Raw genomic sequence first — 27,490 nt, 5'->3', positions numbered from 1 at the left:
TGGCATCTGGAAGCCAAAGTCAGACATTTATTTTTACCACATTCAGTCCCTCAATGTCAATATTTTGTCAGCAGACATGAACTGAATAACTCTGGTTTAAAATCTTACAAGATAAGAAAAAGACTAATTTTTGTTATTTAGAAGTGTAACTACTGTTGTAGAAAATCATTAAGCTTTATTAGCATCTTGTTTTATAATGAAAAATCATCAAGAAGGACCTTGATGTGAGGCATGGTGAATGACTGTGAAGTTAACAATAAAAACATGATGACTTAACCAATACAGTAGAATGCTAGTTTAATATACAATTGGAACTAACTTATTAGCAGATTCACATAGGGCCAAGTTTTACTAACCTTATGTATGTGAGTTAACTTCAATAGTAATACCCACAGACAGAAAAGCCAAACAGGATTTGACCTTTCATGTTCCTTATTTCTTTACAATAGACAATCCATAGTTTCATAGAGTTTAAGGCCAGAAAGGACTATTAGATCTTCTAGTCTGATGACCTGTATATTACAGGCCATTACATTGCAACCAGTTACCCCTGTATTAAGCCCAAAGACTTTAGTTACAGTAAAACAGTTTAGTCCTCAGGAGACTGACGCAGGTAGAAAACAGGCAAGACTGAGATGCCACCAATGCCCGAGGCCCCGGTAAAGGCAGGGAATTCATTAGGTGAGATATGACCAGAGGATCCCAGCAGGCAATCCATGCCCTCTGGCCCAGATGGCAGTGAAATCCCCCATGGTCCCTGCCAATCTGACCTGGGGGAAAACTAATTCCCAACCCCAATTCTAACTACCAGTGTGACCCTGAGCATGTGATCAAAATACACCAGTCAGGCATCTAAAAAGAGCATTCTCCCTAGCACCTCAAATACTGGCCCACCCTGTTTGGTGTCCCATCCCCAGCTGTGGCCAATCTCTGATGCTTTAGAGGAAGGGGAAAAAAAAACCAAAAATCCAAAAGTAAAAATTGGCTGAAGCCCTGAAGCACAACATTTCATTATAGTTAATCTGAATGTACAGCAGCAAATGTTATGAGCACGTTGAAGGCAACATAGGCAAGATTTTTAAAAGGGATCTTCCCAATTCAGTTCAGGGAATGGATACCAGAAATTGATAGCACAGCATCCACCAGCTGAAACATAATGAATCCAACTCAAGTATCAGAATGTTGCTCCTTCCATGGATAACAGACCTGTTCTGGTTAGGACAGTCAACAAGTTTTGTAAGTTTTCATAATAACTGGTAAGTATATAATCAGCCCCACTCGAGAGAAATTCTCCTGTCCTGGATAGAGCACAGTTTTCCATCTCCATGTTATTCTTATATACCTGGGCTGTTGTCCCTCTCCTGACTCCACAAACATCTTCAGTAGAGAGGAGGAGGAAGTGATGGCAAGGCATGGCAACTGTGGCAAAGGCGGCCTGTTCTGCCCCTCTGCGGGTCCTGCGCTCTTTTTGGCTACGCTGGTGATATGGCTGGGTGGGAGCAGGCGGGGGGGTGGGCTCAATCCCGCCCTCTACCCCGGGCCCCAACCCAGGGACCCTGTGAGGAGTGGCCTCAAACCACTTAGTCCATGAGAGCTACTACCTTCCCTGGGTCGCCTCTTCTTGGCCCCACTGCTCATGGTCCACTTCCTGGAACCGGGACAAGGGTTTTTCCCTCCTCTTTGCCCTGGGTATCTCTGTCCCTGTGATCCTCCCCTGTTTGGGTGAGGTCACCCACCTCTACTCTGTTGCTCAGTTGTCTGATCGACTGGGTCCTCCTTCAGGCCTCTATGCCTATGACCCTTTGGCCTGCCGGGATGGGCTTCTCCTCAACTCTTGTACCTCTTCTATTGTGGTAGCAACAGCAATTACTGTAAGTTCGGTAGCAGCTCTGCTCCACTCCGCTCTGCTCCTCCTCTCAACTCCCTTTCAGCTGCCCCTATCTGCCTGACAGGAAGGCTTTTAGCTGCTGGTGCAAGCTGCTTAATTGGCCTCAGCTGGCCTAATTGGCCTAATTGACCTGGAGTAACCCCAGCTGAATCACCCAGGGAACAGGGATTTGTTGATCCTTGGGTAATATATATACCCTCCAATACTCTCCTATAGCCATCAGGTCTGGCCCTGTCACACATCCTCCCCATCTGCTCAATCCCACTGGGTTGGGCAACTTGGGACGTCATGCAGTGAACCTGGGATAGGCCATCCGCATTTCCATGGCGACTTCCAGCCCTGTGTTGTATAGTGAATTGGAAGGCCTGGAGGGACAAGAACCACCTGGTCACCTGTGCATTTTTCTCCCTGTTCCGCTGCATCCACTGGAGGGGCGCATGATTGGTCACGAGGGTAAAGTGGCATCCCAACAGGTAAAAAGGGAGGGCTTCCATAGCCCATTTGACGGCGAGGCACTCCCTTTCTACTACAGCATATCTCTGTTCTCTCGGGAGAAGTTTTCTGCTGAGATACATTATCAAATATGCTTTGTCTCCTACCATCTGTGACAGGACCACCCCCAAACCTACTTTGGAGGCATTGGTCTGCAGTATAAATTCTTTTGTGAAGTCCGGGGCAAGGAGTATGGGGTCACTGCAGAGGGCTGTCCATAAGTCTGTGAAGGCTTCTTCTGCCGCGGGGGTCCATCGCACCATGTCTGGGCCTCAGGCCTTTATCAGATCCGTCAGGGGACTGGCTCTGGAGGCAAAATGGGGGATAAACCGCCGGTACCACCCCTAAGAAGGCCCAGACCTGCTTCTTTCAGTTAGTCCGGGGCCAAATCTGGATTGCTTCCAGCTTGCTTAGTTGAGGCCATATCCGAGGTATCTAGCCTCGGCGAGACCTATGGCACACTTAGCAGGATTTGCAGTGTGGCCGGCCTGCCTCAGGGTGTTCAATACCCCTTCCACCTTTCTCAAGTGGCTTTCCCAGTCTGGGGTGTGGATGACCACATCGTCCAGGTATGCCGCAGCATATTCGGCACGGGGCCTTAGCAGCTTATCCATTAGGCGCTGGAAGGTGGCTGGGGCCCTATATAGTCCAAACGGGAGGACAGTGTATTGGAACAGCCCATCTGGTGTGAAGAAAGTGGTCTTTTCCTTTGCCTCCTTAGCTAGAGGGATTGCCAATACCCCTTGGTCAAATTGAGTGTGGTCAGGAACCGGGCCTTGCCCAATTGGTCCAAGAGTTCATCTATATGGGGCATGGGGTATGCATCGAACAGAGAAACCTCATTCAGTCAGCGAAAGTCATTGCAGAACCTCGTAGTGCCGTTGAGCTTAGGCACCAGCATGGCTATGAGATTCATCTATGAACCCCAGCTCCAACATCTTCTCTACCTCAGCCTTAATTTCCTTCCGCTTAGCCTCCGGAACTCTGTAGGGCCTCATCGTGACCCTGGCCCCGGGGGTTGTGATGATCTGGTGAAAAACCTCCGTTGTTTGACCCGGCTTAGTCGCAAAGACATCTTGTTTCCGATCTACCATCTCTGATGCCTCGGCCTTTTAATTTGGTGATAGGTCAGGGGATATCCTTACTTGCTCAAGTGGTTCTATTGCCTGGGGTAGGGTCATACATGCTTCTCGGGCCTTCCAGGGCTTCAATAAATTGATATGGTAGACTTGCTCTTGCTTGTGGTGCCCCGGTTGTCGTACCTTATAGTTGGTTTCCCCCACGGACTCGATCACTTCATAGGGCTTCTGCCACTGGGCTAGTAGCTTACTTTCGGCAGTGGGTACCAGTATCATCACCTTGTCTCCTGGCTGAAATCGAACCGCTGCTTGGCGGTTATAGTAGACCTGTTGGGCCCCCTGGACTTTCTCTAAAATGTTCCTGTACAATGGGGGTGACTTGGGCTATCCAGTCCCTCATCTGAAGCACATGGTCGATTACATTTCTCCTTGGGGCGTGTTCCCGCTCCCAAATTTCCCTGGCGATGTCCAGGATGCCGTGGGGATGGTGTCCGTAGTAGCTCAAAGGGGGAGAACCCTGTGGAGGCCTGGGGAACCTCCCGGATGGCGAACATGAGATACGGCAGCAAGGCATCCCAGTCCTTCCCATCTCAACTCACCACCTTCTTTATCATGGCCTTGAGAGTCCTATTGAACCTTTCCACAAGGCTGTCTGTCTGAGGGTGGTAAATGGAAGTTCTTAGGGCCTGTACATGTAGCAGAGTGCATAAGTCCTTCATCAGTTTGGACATAAATGGGGTCCCCTGGTCTGTCAATATTTCCTTGGGTAGCCCCACCTGGGCAAAAATCTTCACCAACTCGGTCGCGATCACCTTAAAGGTAGTATTCCTCAGCGGAATGGCTTCCGGATACCTGGTGGCATAGTCGAGGACAACGAGTATGTGTTGGTGCCCCTGGGTTGTCTTTTCCAAGGGACTCGCTAGATCCATGGCAATCCATTCGAATGGGATTTTGATGATGGGAAGGGGCACTAAAGGGGCCCTGAAGTGGGGCTGTGTGGCTGGCACTCAGGGCAGCTTGCACAATAGCGCCAAACCTCTTCATGTACACCTGGCCAAAAGAACTTCCTCAGGATCCAGACCAGGGTTTTTTCTATGGCTAAGTGTCCTCCAAAGAGATGACTGTGGGCCAAGTTCAGTATGGCCCTTTGGTGCTTCCTGGGCACCAGGAGCTGCGGCATCCTCTCTCTGTTCACCTCCGTGACCTGATACGGCAAGTCCCTCTTTATCAGAAAATATGGTCCTGAACCCCGAGTTTTTCCCTCTACAGGCACTCCATCTATCTCTGCCACTTCCGCTCAGGCATTGTCATATCTTGGGTCCTCGGCCTGATCTCGGCTGAAGTTCTCTCATACCGGGATTAGCTATCCAAGATCAGGTAGGTCTGTCTCCACCCCTTTCTCTGGGTTGGGGAGACCTGGCTCAGGGCTTGCTTCGGGTCCTTCCTCTCTCGGGGCAGCTTCTCTAACTGCGGCCTGGGTCTGCCTACCTACCATGGAGGGTCTTAAGCCCTGGGTCAAAATCCTGGTACCCAGGGCGTTAGCTGCCCTCCTTTCTGCCCTGCTCTTTCAGCTCTTCCCAGGGGCCGGGAATAGATCCTGGGTGATCTCGGAGAATATCAGGGGGTGGCTATCGAGGGGAGCTAGCCCAGTAGTTTCAGGATTCTCCCCTTCACCCGAGCCCTCTGGGGGAAGTAGAGTTCCAAACCCCAGGAAATCTCTTCATAGGAGGACAGGATATGGGAGCTGGGGAACCACCCCCGCTATCACCCTTGTGACTCCTTCCTGAACCTCGATATTTACTGGGACAGTCGGGTAATAGCTAACCGCCCCATGGACGCAAGTTACCCCTGTGCGCTTGGCCTGTGTCAGTTGGCTACATTTCACAAACTTCCCTGAAATGAGCGTGATGGCGCTCCTGGAGTCCACCAATGCCAGGGTCTCAACTCCATTTAGCTTTACGGGCCTCGTATACCTATGTGGGGTTAGTGCTATCCCACAAAGTGGATTAGGCTGCAGGAGTCTGCCCAATTTCCCAGGTTATACTGCATGTGCTCCTTCACATTTGGACATTTGCTGCTATGTGCCCCCACTCCCCACATGCATAGCACCAGTAGGGAGCTCAAGGTACCGCTTTGTCCCTTGGGCCAGGGGGGTCTGCCCCCATTTTCCCTGCCCAAGTGGATCCATCCCTTAGTAGCCTCCGATGGGCCCTCCATTTCCCTCATCTTCCACCTAGTCTTCCCTGGGCTGTCAGTCGTCCTGACCCCAGGAACTGGGGTAGGTCGTTTGACCCGGGGTAAGTCCTCTCTGGCTGGTCGGGAAAGGCCTCTGGCCATTACCCATCTTTCTACTAGGGAAACCAATTCATCACAGGAAGAGGGGTCATTCTGACCTACCCAAGTGCAGAGGTCTGGCGGTAATCCCCTTGTGTACCAGTCGATAACGAGAATTTCTAGAACTTTTTCTGGCCGGTGGATCTCCGGCTGCAGCCACTTCTGTGTGAGGTGGGTGAGATCGAACAGCTGTGACCTCAGGGCCTTGCCTTCCTGGTACCTCCAGTCATGGTACCTCTGGGCCCATACAGCTGCTGTTACTCCTGATTGAGCCAGGATCTCCGTTTTCAACTGGTGGTAGTCGGCTGTCACTGCTGCAGGTAGGTCATAGTAGACTTTTTGGGCTTCTCCAAATAAAAAGGGGGCGAGAATACCAGCCCACTGGGGCCTGGAGCCAATTATCACGTGCAGCTATCCTCTCAAAGAGAAGGACGTATGCCTCCACGTTGTCCTCAGCAGTCATCTTTTGCAAATAACTGGTGGCCCGTAGTGTTCGCATCCCGTCAGGCCCTGGGGTCTGGAGGTCAGGATCTTCAACTGGGCCACCACCTCTCGCAAGAGGGCCCGATCTTGGTTAGCCTGGTTGATCAGCAACTGGTTGGTCTCTTGCTGGAGTTGCACCAATTCTTGTTGGGTGGCCAGCTGGGCACTGGTGGCCTCTTGCTGTGCTGCCGTGGCCTGTATGAGGGCCCTTACCATATCTTCCATTATGGCAGAAGGAGGGAAAGAAAAATTCCCCTCTCCTTTTTTCCCCCCCCACTCCTCTTTCTCCTCTCTCTCTTAGCACTGCGCACAATACGATCCATCCCGACACCAGCTGTGGCGAGGTTGGCCTGTTCTGCCCCTCCACGGGTCCTGCACTCCTTTTCACTACGCTGGTGGTATGGCTAGGTGGGAGCAGGGGAGAGGCCCAGTCCCGCCCTCTACCCCGGGCCCCAACCCAGGGACCCTGTGAGGAGTAACCTCAAACCGCTTAGTCCGTGAGAGCTACTACCTTCCCTGGGTCGCCTGTTCTTGGCCCCACTGCTCATGGTCTGCTTCCTGGAACCAGGGCAAGGGTTTTTTCCCCCTCCTCACCGTGGGTCTCTCTGTCCCTGTGATCCTCCCCTGTTCAGGTGAGGTCACCCACCTCAATTCTGTTGCTCAGTTGTCTGAGTGGCCAGGTCCTCCTTCAGGCCTCTGTGCCTATGACCCTTGGGCCTGCCCAGATGGGCTTCTCCTTAACTCCTGTACCTTTTGTGTTGTGGTAGCAACAGCAATCGCTCTGTAGCTGCGCTGCGCTGCGCTGCTCCTCTCAACTCCTTTTCAGCTGCCCCATCTGCCTGACAGGGAGGCTTTTAACTGCTGGTGCAAGCTCCTTAATTGGCCTCAGCTGGCCTAATTGACCTGGAGTAACCCCAGCTGAATTACCCAGGGAACAGGGATTTGTTGATCCTGGGGCTAATATATATACCCTCCAATACTCTCCTATAGCCATCAGATCTGGCCCTATCACACAACCTGCAAAAGAATCTGGGAGCAATCACCTGACATTAGGGGATGGCAACTCACAGCTGCAGCTGGGTATAGCAGTCCAACAGTTAGGGCATGAGGACCTTCAGCTGAAGCTGGGGATGACAGCCTGATATTTTTCCAGTCTTTTAGTGTGGCAGGAAATTCCTGTTCATTTATTACACTTCCCCAGGGTGTATGAAGAGGGATATATATAGATATATAGCTATAGCTTGTCTAGGGCAGCTACAGGACTCCGATTACAGTTTTACAAAATTCAATATGCTCTTCCCCAACAGTCTATCTGCTGTGTTGTTTTTGTTTAGCTGAGTTTTTTTTTTTTAATACATTTTACTATTTGATTCTAACATTGATTTGGACTGCTTTCATTGCTCCCCTAAGGAGGAAGAATTCCCTTTGTGGGTGTGTTCACATGTCTATGGTTAGATCTTTTTTGCAATGATCTGCCAGGCTACCCCCTGAGGTGAGCCAGGAACCCAGCACTGAGAATTATCCTCCCTGGAGGACAGGTCCATCATCATGGAGGTAGGTCCATCAGTGGCTATTAGCCAAGATTGTCAGGGATGCAACTTCATGCTCTGGGTGTCCCTAAACCTCCAACTGATTTGAGGACTTTACTAACTCAGCCAGAGGTTATGCGGCTATTAGAGGAGTGGGCGGGTGAGGTTCTGTGGCCTGCAATGTGCAGGAGGTCAGACTAGATGATCATGATGGACCCTTCTGGCCTTAAAGTCTATGAGAATTACCAGAAGCTGGGTCTGGGCAAGAAGGGATCATTCAATAATTGCCCTGTACTGCTAATTCCCTCTGAAGCATCTGGCACTGACCCCCAATCCAAGAATTGATATGACACTGTGATCCAGAGAGACAGGTCCTGTGAGAGAACCTGAAGTACTCTGACATCTTTCAGGGTCTACATGGGAAAGATGGGTGACACCTAGTAAGTTAGGCACGCATGTAAGTTATTTATTGTTTTCAAGATACGCTTTTCTGCAATGCTTTTTGTTCTAAATAAACAGGACTTTGCTTTATGAAAGTTGACTGGTTCACTAGTTAATCCTGTCATTGCCCTGAGAGAACAGGACTGCAGGTGCTCAAGTAAAGTCAGACTTGTTGAGGTGATCACAGCAAATTGTAGAAGCCTCCAGCCTAAAGCCCGAGTCTGGGGGGAATGGATCATGGGATTCCGCACCAAGACAGGTGATGGCTACACACCTGAGACCTAGGTAGAGTGCTCTCAAGGAGACCACAAAGGGATAAGAGGTGCTGTTCCCTTGGGTACTATCACTCAGAGAGCTCCAAGAGATTGGGGTGTTCCTCTGCTGTCACTGATTATCAGGAGCAGGCTGAAGTACCCATGGTATCAGATCCATGGACCTTAGCAAAAAGCAGAATGAAACACTGCAGTGTTCAGTTGCTGAACTCAGTAGGCGTGGAGACATTTTGATTTTCTGTGAGCGGGAGAGGGAAAGAGGAGGATTCCTGCTAAGTAGAATGTACTGCAGCTGAAGTTCTGCAGAAGAATCTTGAGTACTTCAGAGATGAACAGTGAGAGTAAGAATACTTGTTCTCAATGTCCTAAAGATAATTTGTAACAAACGGAACTAGAACAACTAATCCAGTAATTAAATTCACAGATGATTTGAAAATGCAGTAAAAGTATATAATTGTGGCTTATATTGTAAGATCTTTAGGGCAAGGACTATGTCATCAAATATGTTTGTAGCACATTGAACATCATGAATGTTAGCAGAACATATAAAATAACTGATGATAAAATCACAAATGAAAAATACATTCATGAATCATACTGAGTGAGCACAAGTGGTTTGGACACATGGTGGAAGAAATCTGGCATATCGGCAGCATTTTAAAGAATATGCTCCCGAGAAAAATGTTTTATATTTTTCATTGATTAAGTTTTTCTGTAAAGGGTAAAAAATCCATTTACAAGGCTCCATTAAGTGTCAGTTCACTCAAACAGTGTTACCTTGAGTTTTTCCTTTGGGCTCTCATAAACTGAATTGATAGCTATTTGCAAAATAATATATATTAGATAATAGCTTCTGCCTGGGTGCTGTGCTTACTCTGTGAATAAATAGGGACTCCAGACTATTATGTTTTCAAGCCATTCATGAGGACTTAAATGTAAAAAATGTATATTGTGATAGTATGCCATTATATGCAATGATGTTTCATTTGATGCTGCTGGTAATTTATCCTGTATAAAAGAGGAAAGACTGCATAGCAGATGAATGCAAAATTCACTTGATATTGTTCTAATCTACACAAAACATACCCAGATACCACAGTCTCTGCTCTAAAAAACCTGCTACCTTATCATCTTTCAAATATCTCCTTAATTCATTTCTGCTGTGATGCCTATGAAACACTGACAGCCTGATAATAGGCAGATGGTACTTTATGCACACTGCTGGTCTTTACAAAAACATGCTCATGTTATTTTTCCTTCATCCTTTTTCTTCCTACCCCTCACCAGTTTACTTATCTACTACCCCATCCCGTCTCGAGGTAAGTCTAGACTGTAAACTCTTTGAGGCAAGGACTGCCTTTTCACTGTTTGTACAACTTCTAGCACAATGCTCCCACACCCCCAATTCCTGACTGGGGCCTCCAGGCACTACTGAAATACAAATAAAGAAATAAATTGTTTAATCAGAATTACTATTAGTCACACCACCACCATCAGTTTTTCATTTCAAAGGCCTTGTAAATTTATGCTGTGGGCTTTTTATTGGCAGAATACATGGATATTCTAGTAGCCCTAGTTCTCAAGAGACTCACATTCCCTTCTGAGTTGTTCAGTGTCAAGACTAAGAGTTCTTGAATTTGAAATCCTATAAGAGACTCGCTTGAGAAGGATTGCTGGAAAAAAGCATAATGAAAGCTCACAAACAGCTAAATTAATGGTTAGCAAACCACTGTCAATGCCTTAATTTATTACACTTCATCACTGTCTACAAGTGTGTAAGTACTGTAGAAAGCAGCTTGAAGAAAGGCGTGCTAATGCTGATAATGAAAACAGATATGTAAATATGGAGAAATAGAAAAAGCAATCAAAAGGCATAAAGATGAAAACTAATTTTTCTACGCTTTTTCTGTTCTTGATGTGTTACTTGAGAGAATACATTTTAGAATTCGAAAGAACAAAATGACCTCCCTGCCTCCCTAATTCTAAACTAATTATAAGACTACCACTGCAGGAAAAATAATTAAGGGGTAATGAACACAAAGTGCTAAATTGTGGTTTTTGAAGTGAAGAGACGCAAAGAAATACATTAAAATAAATTAATACAAATGTACATGTCAACTGTGGAAAAATGGTAATCATGAAATATGGACAAAATTCATTGTAGGGGAGGGTAAATAACTGTTTAAAAACAGTTCTGCTGTCAAATACATTAGATCCATATATCATTTCAATATTTTAAAGCCATATATATTATATATTTTACATGACTAAATAATTAGTCACGTGTTTGTGACTGTAATGTATTTATTAAGATCCCTGCTAAATTTCACAGATTCTAAAAAGGTAAAGAGAACGCTCTGCAATTCGAAACAAAATCCTTTCTAGTTGAAACACAAAGAAAGATCAACATCTAAAAACAAAAGGTGTCATTTCTAACTTGCACTATCTTGCTAAGGTCTTAAAGGTGGATATTTTACACTTGCTTCATGTCTAGAAAACATATTGAGTAGAAGGCATGTTCTCATGCTGGTCACAGTCTGATTCAATAGTGAAAAAATAAAAACGTACTTGTCTGAATCTTGCTATAGTCAGTGTAGCAAGACAGAGAAGTGACACTGCCCCATGCATCCTCTACTGCTGGAATTCTGTTGTCCCAATCCAGATTTCATGGGGTAACTAAGGGAATCACTCTGGAGTGCGCTCTGCCACTGATCTAAAAAGGAACACTACTGCATGTCCCCCTTCTAGCATCTGCTGCTGATGGCAGCATATCAATATACCTCTTTTACCCCAGTTGTCAAACTACTGCAATTTGTGGCAGGGTTTGTCACCCAGCACTGTCTTGAGTGATATATAAATAAAACTTTGTAAGTCTTCAGCCTTTCTCATCCATTCAAATAATGAGCTAGTTTTACTGCATCTTAATTTACTTCTCAGCAGGAAGAAACTGAATCACAGAAATGGAATAGAACTATTAGATTATTCAGTATACACTTCCCCACCCACCATCAATACAAGTGTGTTCTTTAATATACACTTATTAGTTTTAAACCAGTCTAAATTTAAACATTTTTTACTTTATTTACTTAGATCTTAATTGTGCCTACCGAATTCTCTAGGTGCGCTAAAAAGGTTAAATAAATGCTGAATCAATAATCAAAATGTATCAATCCGATAGTAGAAAAATAGACCTCTCAAAAAATTTGCCCAACCCCAGAATTAATTCCACCACATCATTCATCAGTCCCTTTATTGATCCTAAACTCAGAAAAAGCCTGGGGAGACAGCTGATTCTCACTATATCTGGACTGTGGTGGACTAGGAGGGCAGTAGAGGGAAAAATATATTTCAAATCAGAAGACTCCTCCCCAAGAATGATCTGCTACCAGGACCCTCCCATTTAAACCAGGAAACAGTTTAGCTCAAAATATTCAGATGATCACAAATGCTGCTTTATTACAGAGAGAAAGAAAGGCAGTTTCTCAAGTAGCTAGGACTCAAATATTTAGGGCTTCATACGTCAAACTAACACTGCAGTCATGACCTGACCATTCTGTGTGAAATCCTGTTTAATGTCCAAGATGCCACAGTCTGCCGTAGCTGCAGTTCCCAAATGGTATGAGGATGTAGCCCCATTAAACAATGCAGTAAAGGTAGTTTTGAGGTGACAAAGACACGGATAGTTCTGATGAGATCCATTCTCTTTCCCACCAGAAAAGGAGGCAACCTTCTCGTGAAGTGCAAATGATAAAAGCATGCTTGGTAGACTCTACTCAACAGCTACCTCAGATTATAAACCCAAGCAAGAAATGGTGGACATAAACCCTCACTCAGCATGCCAATATATATTTTGCCATTTTCTCCAGTTTCTTCCACCTTGTAAGTATTACCTTTGGGTCATCTTAGGGTTGAGTTTCTACAGAGGACTACTTAAGTATGTGTCACCTGGGCACCTAAGGACCATACTCTAAATGCCCTATTTCTACTAATTAGATATGAATACTTAATTTAATTACTGCTAGCATTTCATAATTAAACAATATTTTCAGGACAAAGACAAACACTGTAGAAAAGAACATGCTTCCAGTTTATCACAAAATTCTTGTACCCTAGACTTAGTTTTCATTAGCACAAGAAAAAAATTATTTAACCAATAAAAAATTAAATTATCATTAACATTTTCATACATTTCACACACAAATAAAAATGAACATATCAACACATTGCAAATGCATGTCATCTTAACACAAGGTGAACTGGGGAAAAACAGAGACACTATTTTAAGTCTCTATTTAATTGTATTTTAGTTTTTTTACTTCCACTCAGAACATTTGTTCAATGTGCAGTGGCAGCCAATAAAGAATATTAGGAAAGGGATAGATAATGAGACAGAAAATATCATAACACCACTATATAAATCAGTGGGATGTCCACACTTTGAATATTATGTATGTTTCTGGTCACCTCATCTCAGAAAAAGGTATTAGGTTTGGTCTACACTGTCAGCGGATTTCGGTGGCAGTCGATGGGAGATACGCAAGCTACATAAAGTAGCTTGCGTATCTCCCATCGACTTCCTAACTTCTACTTACCGCAGCACTCCCACTCTGCTGCACCAACGGGAAATGCCCTCTGGTTGACACAACGTTACTCTTTTTGTAGGGATGGATTAACGGCATCAACTTCCGGATTGATTGAGCGGGTCTCCACCTCCGCTCAATCGATCCCAGAGAATTGATCCTGCACTGCCGACAATGTTACCGGCAGTGTAGACATATCCTTAGAACTAGAAAAAGAACAAAGAAGAACAACAAAAATGACTAGGGGTATGGAATACCTTCCATATGAGGAGAGATTAAAAAGACTGGGATTGTTCATCTTAGAAAAGAGACGCCTAATGGGGGATCTGACAAGGCTATAAAATCATGAGTGGTGTAGGGAAAGTGATAGGGAAGTGTTATTTAAGTTTTCACAAAATACAATAACGAGGGGTCACCCAATGAAATTAATAGGCAGCATAGAATCATAGAAGATTAGGGCTGAAAGGGACCTCAGGAAGTCATGTAGTCCAATCCCCTGCTCAAAGCAGTACCAACCCCAACTAAATCATCCCAGCCAGGGTTTATCAAACCTCTAAGGATGGAGATTACACCACCTCCCTAGATAATCCATTCCAGTGCTTCACCACCCTCCTAGTGAAAAACTTTTTCCTAATATCCAACCTAGACCTCCCCCACTGCAACTTGAGACCATTGCTCCTTGTTCTGTTATCTGCCACCACTGAGAACAGCCTAGCTCCATCCTCTTTGGAACCCCCACTTAGGTAGTTGAAAGCTGCTACTGGATGCCCCGCTCACTCGTCTTTTCTGCAGACTGAAGCCTGCCAGAGAAATTCAGCGGCAGTCGACAGGACATACACAAGCTACATGGAATAGCTTGCGTATCTCCTGTCAACTTCCTAACGTCTACCTACCGCAGTGTCCTCACTATGCTGAGCTGATGGGAAATGCCCTCCTGTCAACGCAGCATTACTCTTTTTGTGGGAGTGGATTAATGGTGTCAACTTCCGGATCGATTGAGTGGGTCTCTGCTGCTGCTCAATAAATCCTGCAGAATCGATCTGTCAGTGCCAACGGTGCCGCCGTCAATATAAACATACCCTAAATAAACCTAGTTCCCTTGGCCTCTCCTCAAAAGTCATGTGCCTCAGCCTCCTAATCATTTGCATTGCCATCCACTGGACTCTCTCCAATTTGTCCACATCATTTTTGTAGTGGGGGGCCCAAATCTGCACACAATACTTTAGATGTGGCCTCACCTGTTCCAAATAGAGGGGAATAATCACTTCCCTCGATCTGCTGGCAATGATCCTACTAATGAAGTCCAAGATGCCATTAGCCTCCTTGGCAACAAGGGCACACTGTTGACTCATATCCAGCTTTTTATCCACTGTAACTCCTAGGTCCTTTTCTGCAGAACTGCTGCTTACCAGTCAGTCCCAGCCTGTAGCAGTTCATGGGATTCTTCCCTTTCAAGTGAAGGACTCCACACTTGTCGTTGGTGAACCTCATCAGATTTCTTTTGGCCCAATCCTCCAATTTATTGAGGTCTCTTTGAATCCTATCCCTACCCTCCAGGATATCTATCACTCCCCCCAGCTTAGTGTCATCTGCAAACTTGCTGAGGGTGCAATCCATTCCATCCTCCAGATCATTAATGAAGATGTTAAACAAAATCGGCCCCAGGACCAACACCTAGGGCACTTCGTTTGATACCGACTGCCAACTAGACATCGAGTCTCATGGATGATCTAGCCAGCTTTCTATCCACTTTATAGTCCATCATCCAACCCATACTTCTTTAACTTACTGTCAAGAATACTGTGGGAGACTGTATCAAAAGCTTTGCTGAAGTCAAGTATATCATGTCCACCGCTTCCTCCACATCCGCAGAGACAGTCATCTCATCATAGAAGGCAATCAGGTTGGTCAGGCATGACTTGCCCTGGTGAATCCATCAAGGACTGTCCCTATCACCTTCCTCTCCTCCAAGTGCTTCAAAATGGATTCCTTGAGGACCTGCTCTATAATTTTTATGGGGACAGAAGTGAGGCTGACTGGTCTGTAGTTCTCTCGATCCTCCTCCTTCCCTTTTTTAAAGATGGGCACTATATTTGCCATTTTCCAATCGTCGGCAACCTCCCCTGATTGCCACGAGTTTTCAAAGATAATGGTCAACGGCTCTGCCATCACATTATCAGCCAACTCCTTCAGCACCCCATGGACTTGTGCATGTCCAGCTTTTCTAAATAATCATTAACCTGTTCTTTCACCACTGAGGGCTGCTCACCTCTTCCCCACACTTACTTCCCAGTGCCGTAGTCTGGGAGCTGACCTTGTCTCTGAAGGCAAAAAAAGCATTGAGTACTTCAGCTATTTCCACATCATCTGTCACTAGGTTGCCTTCCCATTCAGTAAGGGACCCACAATTTCTCTGACCTTCTTCTTGTTGCCAACATACCTGTAGAAACCCTTCTTGTTACTCTTCATGGCCCTTGCTTTTGTTCAACATCTTTATTAATGATCTGGAGGATGGGGTAGATTGCACCCTCAGCAAGTTTGCGGACGACACTAAGCTGGGGGGAGTGGTAGATACCCTGGAAGGTAGGGATAAGATACAGAAGGACCTAAACAAACTGGAGGATTGGGCCAAAAGAAATCTAATGAGGTTCAACAAAGAAAAGTGCCGAGTCCTCCACTTAGGAAGGAAGAATCCCATGCACAGCTATAGACTGGGGACCGACGAGCTGGGCAGCAGCTCTGCAGAAAAGGATCTGGGGGTAACAGTGGATAAAAAGCTGGATATGAGTCAGCAGCGTGTCCTGGTTGTCAAGAAGGCTAATAGCATATTGGGCTGCATTAGGAGGGGCATTGCCAGCAGGTCACGGGAAGTGATTATTCCCCTCTATTCGGCATTGGTGAGGCCACATTTAGAATATTGTGTCCAGTTTTGGGCCCCCCACTACAAAAAGGATGTGGACAAGTTGGAGAGAGTCCAGCGGAGGGCAACAAAAATGATTAGGGGGCTGGAGCACAGGACTTATGAGGAGAAGCTGAGGGAACTGGGCTTGTTTAGTCTGCAGAAGAGAAGAATGAGGGGGGATTTGATAGCATCCTTTAACTACCTGAAAGGGGGTTCCAGGGAGGATGGGGCTAGGCTGTTCTCGGTGGTGGCAGATGATAGAACAAGGAGCAACGGTCTCAAGTTGCAGGGCGGGAGGTCTAGGTTGGACATTAGGAAAAAGTTTTTCACTAGGAGGGTGGTGAAGCACTGGAATGGGTTACCTAGAGAGGTGATGGAATCTCCATCCTTAGAGGTTTTTAAGCTGAGGCTTGACAAAGCCCTGGCTGGGATGATATAGCTGAGGTTAGTCCTGCTTTGAGCAGGGGGTTGGACTAGATGACCTCCTGAGGTCCCTTCCAACTCTAATATTCTATGATTCTATGATTCTTGCTGGCTGCAACTCCAATTGTGCTTTGGCCTGCCTGATTTCATCCCTGCATGCTTGAGCAATATTTTTATACTCCCTAAGCATCTGTCCAAACTACCACTTCTTGTAAGCTTCCTTATTGTGTTTAAACTCACCGAAGACTTCTCTGTTAATCCAAGCTGGTCACCTGCCATATTTGCTATTCTTTCTGGTCATCGGGATGGTTTGTTCCTGTGCCCTCAATAAGATATCTTTAAAACACAGCCAGCTCCCCTGGACTCATTTTCCCCCTCATAATAGCCTCCCGGGGATCCTGCCCATCCGTTCCCTGTGGAAGTCAAAGTCTGCTTTTCTGAAGTCCAGGGTCCATATTCGGCTGCTCTCCTTTTTTTCTTCTGAACTCAATCATCTCATGGTCACTGCTGCTCAGGTTGCCAACCTCTTCTACTTCCCCTACCAATTCTTCAGCAGCTTAAAACAAACAAAAGGAACCATTTCTTCATACAACGCACAGTAAACCTGTGGAACTCATCAGGGGATGTTGTGAAGGCCAAAAGTATAACTGGATTCAAAAAAGAATTAGGTAAGTTCATGGAGGATAGGTCCATCAATGGCAATTAGCCAACATGGTCAGGGATGTAATCCCATGCTCCAGGTGACTCTAAACCTCTGACTGCCAGAAGCTGGGACTGGATGAGAGGGGATGGATCATTCAATAATTGCCCTCTTTGGTTCACTCCCTCTGAAGCACCTGGCACTGGCCATTGTCAGAAGACAGGATACGGGCCAGATGAACCATTGGTCTGACACAGTATGACCATTCTTAAGTTCTTATGTCTATTCCCGAAACATTAAATGGAACCACATGGTTAAGTATTCAAGGGCTACAGAAATGACCCCAATACAGAGGTATTTCTCAATATTCCGTCTCCTTGCAACTTTTCTTCAGAATCCACCTAATTGTCATTTATCTTATCTTATTTAGCAATTTCACAGCAATATTTTGTTTTCATACGTTTAAAAGCATTAACTGCAGGTAATATGAAGATTGTTTGGTACCAAACTGCTGCTGGCATTCCCTCTACCCAAGAAGACCTGTACCATGGTTGATTTTACTTTATTTTACTCTCTCTAATTTATTTGGAGACATCTGGAAAGAAAATTAACTGGATTGTCCCTCCCTTTCCCTCCCCACCACAAGCAGATTGCTTCTTTTTGCCAGGCTGTGCTTAAATTTTTTTCCCAGTCTTTTACCTCTGATAAAATTATGCAAGATATCATCTTCCATCTGCACAGTGTTACAGAGGGAAGAAATACTTCTAAGTACAACAAACCCTCCCAAATCTAAATCAAAAGTTACATCTAGTCACATTTCATCAGAGCCAACACAATCTGGACTTCCCTACCTTTGGGAATCTCTAGAATCCTAAAGATATCGGGGTCTAATCAGATTTTCTAGATGATCTAAACAGTGTTCTATAGCAAAATGTTATCAGTCACTACAAAAGTTTCCCTATAATCTAGGTTCTTAATTATTTTAAGAGATGCAATTCTAGCTAAAATATGTGCTGCAGAACTATTACTGGCCTATTCAGGACCATAAAAAAGTAAATAAAAAGTAGTTTTGGGTTAAAGGTAACAAAAGTCTAGTTACGTGCTGGAATATTAGGAATTGCAACATTAGGTCAAGTGAAATAATTCTTAAAAGCCTACTTTTATCATGGAAGTAAAATACAGGTTGTTGCACTACAGATTTTCATGTTTTAGTTTTTGAGAACCATTGACATTTTGAAACATTACTGAAATTTATATAATAATCTAATACGGACTAGAAATTTCATAATAAACACCACATTTCAGCACAAGATCGACTTAACTATAAACTCTATGGAGCTTAATTTTTTTTAGGATTTCCCTTTTACTCACCAGGGGCTCTGCCATGATGATGCGAATTTTGCGTTCAGCCTGAGTTGTAAAATTAACAAATAAGCTCTTCAAGACATATTCGCCTGGTTTACTGTCTGGGTCAACACTGATGGGCAACATGGCTGGAGGTCCCTTTTCCTTTTGTGTGCCAGAAACAGGTGGAACTGGTGGTTTGATGTATCCGTTACCAACTGGAGAGGCTGAAATGTACAAGAAATATGTTTATTTTTGGCAACATCTACATGCTTTAGTTTTCTAAGACTATTGCAATTTCTTATCAGTGAAAAAAAGCAACAGATTAGATGATAATCAGGCCAACATACAACATAAAAATAAATACTGAAAGTAAGCTGTGCATTTATTGAACAAAAATGTGAATGTTATACGAGGTTCCGTGGTCTTTGTTGGTACGATACCTATGTATTATTTTAAGAGCGCCCAAACTGTACATGATCTAGATTGCCACAAGAAACTGTAGATGACATCATATATCTTATGATTGGATACAGTTCACTTTTCATGTTCCACTATGTACTGTCTTTACATGATGAGACTTGCCATTACCCAGCTCTCTTAATAACGCTCCAGTTTATCATCACCTTATCTTCCATGCAAAATCATTATAGCTCAATTCCAGAGGGGTAGCCGTGTTAGTCTGTATACAGTAAAAACAACGAGAGTCCTGTAGCACCTTAAAGACTAACACATTTCTGCAGGCATAAGCTTTCGTGGGCTGCAACTTTGTCTGACGAAGTGGGTTGCAGCCCATGAAAACTTATGCCTGCAGAAATGTGTTAGTCTTTAAGGTGCTAGAGGACTCTCGTTGTTATAGCTCAATTATCAACTATTCTCGTTATTGTTATTCAAAATGCTCAACTCCCACAAATATCAGGCGTATAACTATTTTTTGTTAAAAACAGAATATAGAGGGCCTGATTTTCTTCTCACTTATTCTGATGTAAATCAGGAGTAAGTCCATTTAGTTTCACCATATGTGAAAAGAGTCAGGGCCCAAATATTTTCTCTGATACTGAACATCTATTATTTTATCAGTTTACCTGAAAGGACAAAACACTAGTTTTATTAATATTTTTACCAAGCCCATAATTATGAAGACAACGTGTATTGTATTTAGCTCTGCTCCTGTTTCTTATAATTAACTCAAATTGAAATAAAGCAAATGCCAATACTGCTTTTCTATGCATGAGATCCCTAAACTTAAATTCCCAACTTTAAACCAGAAGAGGCTTAGTCCTCAGTGGGGAAAAAGTGACATGTTTGATCTTGTGGAGTGATGCTGGCTGCATCCTCTGTAGTTCACTTTCCAGTTAGTATAAGAAGTGGTATTATTAGCAGTTCTGCAGGGAGCAGCTCACCTGACATTCCTGCTATAATTCAGGTATCATAACACCTTTGACCAGCTGTGAAGGTGAGTGCAGAGAGAAAAACACCAAAAAGCACGTGCATTGCTTTTGTGTGTATCTTACCAGGTTAGAAAAAAAATGAGAACTGCAAGTACAGAAGCAAATTTTTCAGATACCCAGTGATGCATACCACACATCTAAGATTAGAACTGGCTCTTGGCATTCTATACCATATGCTCTTCTGGGACAAATTTGAAATCTTCTGCTGAAAGTTATTTTCAAATATTAATCATTTGAGTTTACCATAAGAATAAATGATATTTTATATGCTTCCTGAACACTTTAACATCCTGTTTCTGCAAGTGCTAAGCATCTTTAGTTCCCAATGATTTCAATGGCATTTGAGGGTGCGCTGCACTTGGCAGGTTGTGCTCTGAATCTGCCAGAATTCGGTCCAAAATTCTTCCACTGAAGATGATGGAAACTGCATTGCAGACAGGGAACAAGATAGTTTTCTTTCAAAATTCCATTTTTAAAATACCATTATATATAATTTAAATGATAGACAGAAGTAAATGTACTATTCTGTGTCTGGCATAGCTCTTACTTTTAAAGATGTCAAACATCCAATCCATATTGCCCTGCACTGAGAATTATCCTCTTCATTAACAAGATATGAGATCACACCCTAGTACAGCTATTACCAATTATTTTCTCCCCCTAGCTTAAATTTCCATAAACCTTACATTGATTATTGATTGTTAAAACATAATAATGATAATTAAGCTGTGCTGGGAATGTGCTATTGTGCATATAACAAATCATAAATAGAGAAATTCTATATTTCTGATATAAAATTGTTTCTAAGAAAGGAGCCTCATTTACATCAGCTATTCTAACAACAACAGACTTCAAAGTGTACTTCAAAGTGTATGAAGAAGAGAACAATCAACGAAAAGAGTATAAATAAAAAATTCTTCTCCCATTATCATTTAGGATGGTCCAAAAATGGTATGAGAAATAAAGGGATGCAACTGAAAAAGGGGAAAAATATATTGAATATCAAATCTATTAGATGATGGAAGTTTCTCCCAAGATACGCACAGAAGTTCTTTCACTTGAGTCTTTTAACAATGGACCAAACGCTTTTAGTGAAGCTCTTCACTGCAAAGAGATTATGTAAAATGGCAACAGAGTCCCAAGTTTTTTGTGCAATTTCTGACTTTAAATTTGTTTAGTTTACAAGTAAAATAATCATTTTCTAATGCTTGTACCACATATTCGATCACAGGCCTGAAAGGCAACATTACCACCCTGAAGAAGATCTGACAGCTCAAATTCTATCCTCATTTATATCTGTGCAAGTATTGTATGCAATTTCTGCCTTCTGTTGTAATATCTTGTCTCTTGTCTCACAGATTTGCATAGTAAAAGAGTAAAAAGTTTAGCCCAGCAATTGGAACTTCATTGGCAACTCTACTGATGATCTGTGAGCCAGAACAGAACCCAGTTCACTCTTCCATAGTGTTGCCTCTATAATGCTGATCTTAGTAAAATAAGTGAGAACTTGTGTTTGTCATTACCTTCAACAGATGGGACTGTTTATGCCAAGCAGCAGGTCTGCTAAGTACGTACATACAATTTTTGCACAGTTACTTTTCACAGCAGACCCACACTTTACGAATATATTGTAGGGACTAGTTTTGCACTTGCAGAAGGACAGAGAAAATGGAGCAAGAACTTATTACTACTAATTACTATAGACAACATTTTCAAAGCTGAATGCCTGTTAGCCTCCTAAAACTATACTTAGGTTCCTGATTTTCATAAGTGCTGAATAAATGCAAATATCCAATTTTTTAAATTTTGCCTTCTGATTTATAAGAAAAACTGAATGACATCTGTAACGTGTACACTATGTAGTAAGTTCTGTAGTATCTATATATGCACAGAAAAAACTATGTAGTACATAAAAAAACTAAATTAATAGAATGCTAGGGTTGCAAAGCCAAGCACTCAAAATTTAGGAAATGCCAGAATTAAGGTTGCCTGCGTAACCTTAATGTGATCCCCTTGCAGTGATGCATAATGATACAGCTATTAATTACATGATCACATCCTATCCTACTAAGAATACTAAGACACTATAATGACAGCATCATAGAAAATCCCATGGGAAATTAATAATTTTGTAACAGGTACAGGATTTAGATGGTACACAGTAAATAATGCAAAGGAACACACATAAATAACAAGCATACAACAAAATATTTAATTTGCATTCAGTGAGCACCGTCCATCCAATGCACTGCATGGGGTACAGTCCTGTGGAAAAAATAGTATGTGATCACGTAACTAAAATGCATAAACACCAGGAGGCCGAATGTAGGTTGCATTGGCAACCTCAGTTTTGGCATTTCCTAACTTTTGAGTGATTGACTTTGCAAACTTAATGTTTAACATAGGGTTGTTTTAAAAAATTTTTGTTTTCATTTTTTACACACACAGATACACCCACACACAACACCTGCCCCCTAAAAAATCTGTACAAGATATCACCTTTATTAGATCATCCCAAAAATACCTCCAAAATTTCAAGTACAATTCCAGTCCAATTTTATTAGAGAACCACCTCCATTAAGCAACCAGTTTTGCTTGGTACCTTGAGTTACTGCTTAAATTCTCTCATACCTACAACCAACTGTACCTACAAACACTAATCCTTCCCTATAGAACACTTCCATTAAGACCAGATTGTAACAGCACAGCATTTTCTTTAAATGTGAGAAAGAAATATTATAGAAGTTTCAATGAAATATCCACGTAACTCTATGACCCTGTGCTATCACTGTAAACTGGATAACTGCATTAAAACGTATGTTATTTCACTGTTAATTCTTTTTATATTGTAAATAAACTGCTTTTCTGATGTGATAAAAACAATTACTACAGTAAGAGTTCTAAGAAAGCACAGTGATTTTAATACATACATATGCACTAAGCTGATAAAATGTGAGGAGTAGAAAACTAAATTATTATGCTATTTTCTTGGTACTTCTTGTACACCATACTGCAGAAACTTCTCTTCAAACTCGCAGATCAAGCAAAACAGAAAAATCAATCTAGTTTGTGCAAGTTAAAAATTTGCAACACAGTGGGAACAACTATAGTAAAACACTGTTAGTGACTTCTCATTACCTTTAACCAGAAAAAGAATACATTATTTTCTTTAACTAAAGAGTGTCAAATTTGGAATCTAGCAACATGCAGGCTAATGAGACACACTAAAACACACACTCCCAATGCTTTTATACCTACCAAGACCTTTTATAAAGCTGACCACACTGGATCTTCTCCAACAGACTACTGTAATATCCATGAGCCTGAAAATAACTGAGAAGTTCCAATTCTCAAAATCGTTTTCTTACTAAAATTGAGAAAGTAATTACTTGTTTCATGATCCTGTTTCACACTTTCACTATACGTTTTTCTTTGGCATCCAGACAGGCATTTCATTTAGGTTTTTTGTTGTTGGTGGTTTTATTTTTTTTTTAAATAGGCAAGTACTGAAGCTAGAGCAAACCCCCTGATCAGATCAGGCTTTCCATAACCAAAGGGTAATTTTTAGCTTCAGCATATGATGATGACCTACAACTTGCAGAGTGGCTGCATGTCTATATTTATCCAAAAGCACATACTATACTGACAGATTAGTGAAACTACTTCAAGCACTCCAAGAACATGAGACTGGCTAACGCAATTTGGCATAAACAAACCATGTATATCAAATATATGTATTATCACACAGTTCAAGCTGAAAGCATTTAGTAAAGAAATGTTAAGGATAGAGATAATAGAAGATGGGTGATAAAAACTTTGTTTTGTAACTAAGGACTTTTGGCCATACCTACAAACAATTTAAATTCCTTGAGACAAAACCAACATAGTATCCTTTTTCCATGCCAAAGAATCAGTGAGAAACCACACATCCTTAAGGAAAATTACACAGTGAACGTCTACTGGAATAACTCTTAAGGAAATGTGTTTGGTTTCAAAACTATAATTATAATATTAAAAAAGACACACACTATAAACCAAATTGTTAAGAATTTAGTTTACAAGGCCAAGTACATAGCAGCAAGGTTGGCAAACAGAAGCTTTACTGCTCTTTGGAAAAAAAAACCCCTCCCAGATTAGTGAGAGACTGTCAGGCAAGGAAAATAAAATTCAACGCTTAAAACAAATTGAAAGTGTAAGAGATTAATTTCATTTTAGTCACAAGAACTGATCAGGGAGAATATGCTTTCACAGACACACATCTGAGATTTTTATAGTATGTTGTTAATGTAAATATAACTTTGCATCATTAATTTACTTTATTTTCAGGAACAAAAAAGATGATCAATACAGATCTAAAATTAACAATAACGTGATATACACTAACTATTTAAACAATGTATCATATGAAGACAACACACCTAAAACGCTATTTAAAAACCTAGGTGATACTACACTGACCAACTAATATTGCTGAAGTTGAGTCTTAGAGTATTACTCTCTACCCTGGTTTTTTGCAGATTTATACTCAATGGGTGAAATTCACCTCGGAAAGAGGGCCAGCACAAGTTCTATGCACAGGTAAGTCCAAATAATGGCATTCTTCGAGGGACAAAAGGGAATTTATGTAGTGTATAGGCCTTGGCCTTAACCGCTGCACAAGAATCAATTTCACCCAATATGAATATTTGCTTGCAGATTAAATTTGATATTTGTTTTACACATTTTTATAATACAAGGGCAAGCTGGCAGCAGCTGGTTCTGATAAATGCAAAATCAGCATTTGCATCGTGAGGTCATTATACGTGAGAGATATGTATTCAAAAGGTAATTTCATACCTCTTGCTCTTTAGGCGAGTGCATTCCAGGTTCAATGCAAACTGAAATGCAATGGGTTTCCAATGCTAGAGAAAGGAAATTATATCCACATTTGTATGTGCTTTTGACTGATACACGAAGCAGCTTGCACCCAGAACTTAGAAAATGTTCTATGTCATACCCACTTAACCTCTCTTTACATTAGTTTCCCCACTGTAAAGTTGGGGTAAGCAGAGATGACCCACTGGGGGTAAGCAGAGATAACCCAGGCCTGTTGATAGTGAGGGGGCAGAGTGAAGGCAGTTGGCTTTAGCAGTGTTACTGAGCATGCTCAATCTGGGCAAGCATGCTCATCACAAGCCAGAAGCAAACATGGGGTGGAGGGAGAAGTAATGCGGTGTGTCGCCTCTGTGGGGGGAGTATAATTCCTCCCTGGGAGGAATGTTGTGAGGTTAAATTAACTGTAAAGAGTTGGCTCCTCAGTTGAAAGCCCTTATTTCTGCAAAGTATTATTATTCAACAGTCTGTTTACAAATAATAATCTAAATTTTTTTGTTTGTACAAAAGCAAATTAAAATCTATGCTCTTTTTGTTTTTTCTACTTTTGGCAAATATTGATTGTTACAACATAACAGAATTGAGGATTACATTTGAGGCTCCTTTATTTTATAGTGTCCCTATATCCAATCCTGATTATCTATCAAGAACTCTCCTTATCACGTTTCAATTTGGCATCTTTCCTTATTAAAGACTAGGATTTCTAAATAATGGTGGTCAGGTTTTAAAACAATGGATGTAGTTTTGTTTTATTTATTTATCCTTTGAGCTGGAGCATTTATGATATTATTACACCATTTCCAAGACTGTCCATAATTTGGTGCTTTTTAATCATATTATGATCAGTTTTATTTACTCTGTATCTTATCTTATCATCTTAAACACTTAACATGCTGCCAGTGTTTTGCGCTTTAGCCTAAAATGACACCACTCAGCTGTATGGATTTGTCTTACATTAATGAAAAACAGGTTAAAATGCAGTCTAGACAGAAAAGATGGGCAATAATCTCAGTGTAGATATCTGGGATCTCCCACATCCTTAACCTTTGTGGAGGCGCAGTCTGGGGAAATCCCATGCTAAAAATTGGGAAAATGATGATAATGTGGTTAACCTGGATGGAATGTGGCATACTATATATCTCCCAATTAATAAGTGAGGACCAAAATAAATTGTTTACTTCTCTCCAACTACAATACAACCTATCAGGTACTGCAATGTGGCAATGTAATGAGGCAGAATGGCCTCATTCCGCCACAGAAGAGGTTAACTCACCCTGTCGGGGTCAGCTAAACTCTTCTCTTCCCCCCCTCAGGAAGTATGATAGCGGGACAGGAAGTAGAAGAGCAGGGCCCTGAAGCTTAGTTGGAGCCAGACCAGGGAAGGAGCCAGATGTCCTTCCCAGGGTGCTGAATTGCTAGCAGAGCCCACGACTGGCTGTGGCAGGTGACGACTCCCCTGAGCCAGCGTGGAGAGAAGGTCAGCCGCTATCCCAGGAAGACAGAGACACACAGAGAGGAAGTGGAGAGTGAGCTACTTGGCGTGGAGATGGGGAACCAGGCCTCAGCGGCCGTGGAGCAGCCCCACCAGACAACAGTAGGAAGTAGCGCAAGAAAACGAGGCATTGACTTGGTTGTATTGCTGGGAAGCAAGACAGTGAATCCAGCTTCTCTGCCGACCCTGTGACAGGATCACCCGTGACCTCTAAGGTCCTGGGCTGCAACCCGCTGAAGCAGGGTGGACCCAGGGTGCACCTCTGGCCTCATACTCAGGGATGGATAAGCCACAGACTACTTGCTTGCTTAGCCGCTATCCAGAAGGCCTGAGCCATTGACTGTTTATTTGCTTAGCCCTCAAGTAGGAGGACTGAGCCACAGACAGCTTGGGTACTCAACCCTTAAGCCAGGAGGCCTGATCAACTGACTGTTTATCTACTCTGCCCCCATCCAGGAAGCCTGAGCTAACACTTCCTCAGTGACTCTGCTGCAAGCCAGGATGCCTGACAGACCAACATGGCACGAGTAGCAATTTCTTCCCTGGCCCTGAAACACAGGAACCTTCCAGACAACATACTCAAATCTGTCACCTGTTCACCTCAGAATTTGGCCTGGAAGCACCAGCACTGTTTGAAGTGCCTGAACTCAAATTTCCCAAGGCTGGCAGCTACAATACACAACCTACCAAAATATTAATACTGATGTCATGAGGCAAATATAGAATAAAGAACTGGCGATAAACAGTTCATCCCCATAGCGGAACAGAACAATACGAGGCATTAAGGAAGCAGCTTTGGTCCTCCAATTTGGTCATGCTTTGAGCAGAGGGTTGGACTAGATGACTTCCCAAAGTCCCTTCCAACCCTAATCTTCCATGATTATGTTTCATTCTACAAAAAAAATCATCTTTAGGGTGTGCTGATAACCCCAAAGACTATACAAAATTAAAGTTTCCCCCAGTGATCAATTTTAGAGAAGTGGGGGCGAAGGAGCCACACTTTTACATATGCTTTAGTCCTGCCCTATTGTTTCAAGTTTCTGGGATAGTTCTAAAAACATAATTCACATGACCCTAGAGACTTTTTCTCTCATTTCTGATGTTTAATACTTTTGAATGTATTCTGTTTGTTGGTACCTAGTATTTGTTTTGTTTGTTATAAGAAAAATGGAAAAAGTTCAATAAATAATAAATATATTAAAAGAAATTATTGGCAAACCTTGTGCACAATCTCAGAATGATTTTGACTGTAATTTCTGTGCGGTATT

General features: G+C 42.7%; 1 protein-coding gene across 8 annotated transcripts in view; it reads right to left on the bottom strand.

Moving 5' to 3' along the window:
• FRY (FRY microtubule binding protein) overlaps positions 1-27,490 on the bottom strand; it is a 364,004-nt gene that overhangs the window by 212,461 nt on the left and 124,053 nt on the right. For 6 of the 8 annotated variants that reach the window (XM_067562954.1, XM_067562948.1, XM_067562949.1 and 3 more), the window contains one exon: positions 18,435-18,634. In XM_067562954.1, coding sequence (XP_067419055.1) covers positions 18,435-18,554 — 120 coding nt within the window. In that variant the 5' untranslated portion in view covers positions 18,555-18,634. Of the gene's footprint in view, positions 1-18,434; positions 18,635-20,101; positions 20,313-23,116; positions 23,350-27,490 lie in introns of those variants that run through there. The other 2 variants (XM_067562952.1, XM_067562955.1) reach the window with 2 other exon arrangements.

The sequence above is a fragment of the Emydura macquarii genome, unplaced genomic scaffold (assembly GCF_026122565.2).
Source record: "Emydura macquarii macquarii isolate MOO-44397 ecotype Brisbane River unplaced genomic scaffold, CSIRO-AGI_Emac_v2 contig_2473, whole genome shotgun sequence".
Lineage (NCBI taxonomy): Eukaryota > Metazoa > Chordata > Testudines > Chelidae > Emydura > Emydura macquarii.
Note: the sequence above shows the minus strand (reverse complement) of the source record. Positions and strands in the feature narration are given on the sequence as shown.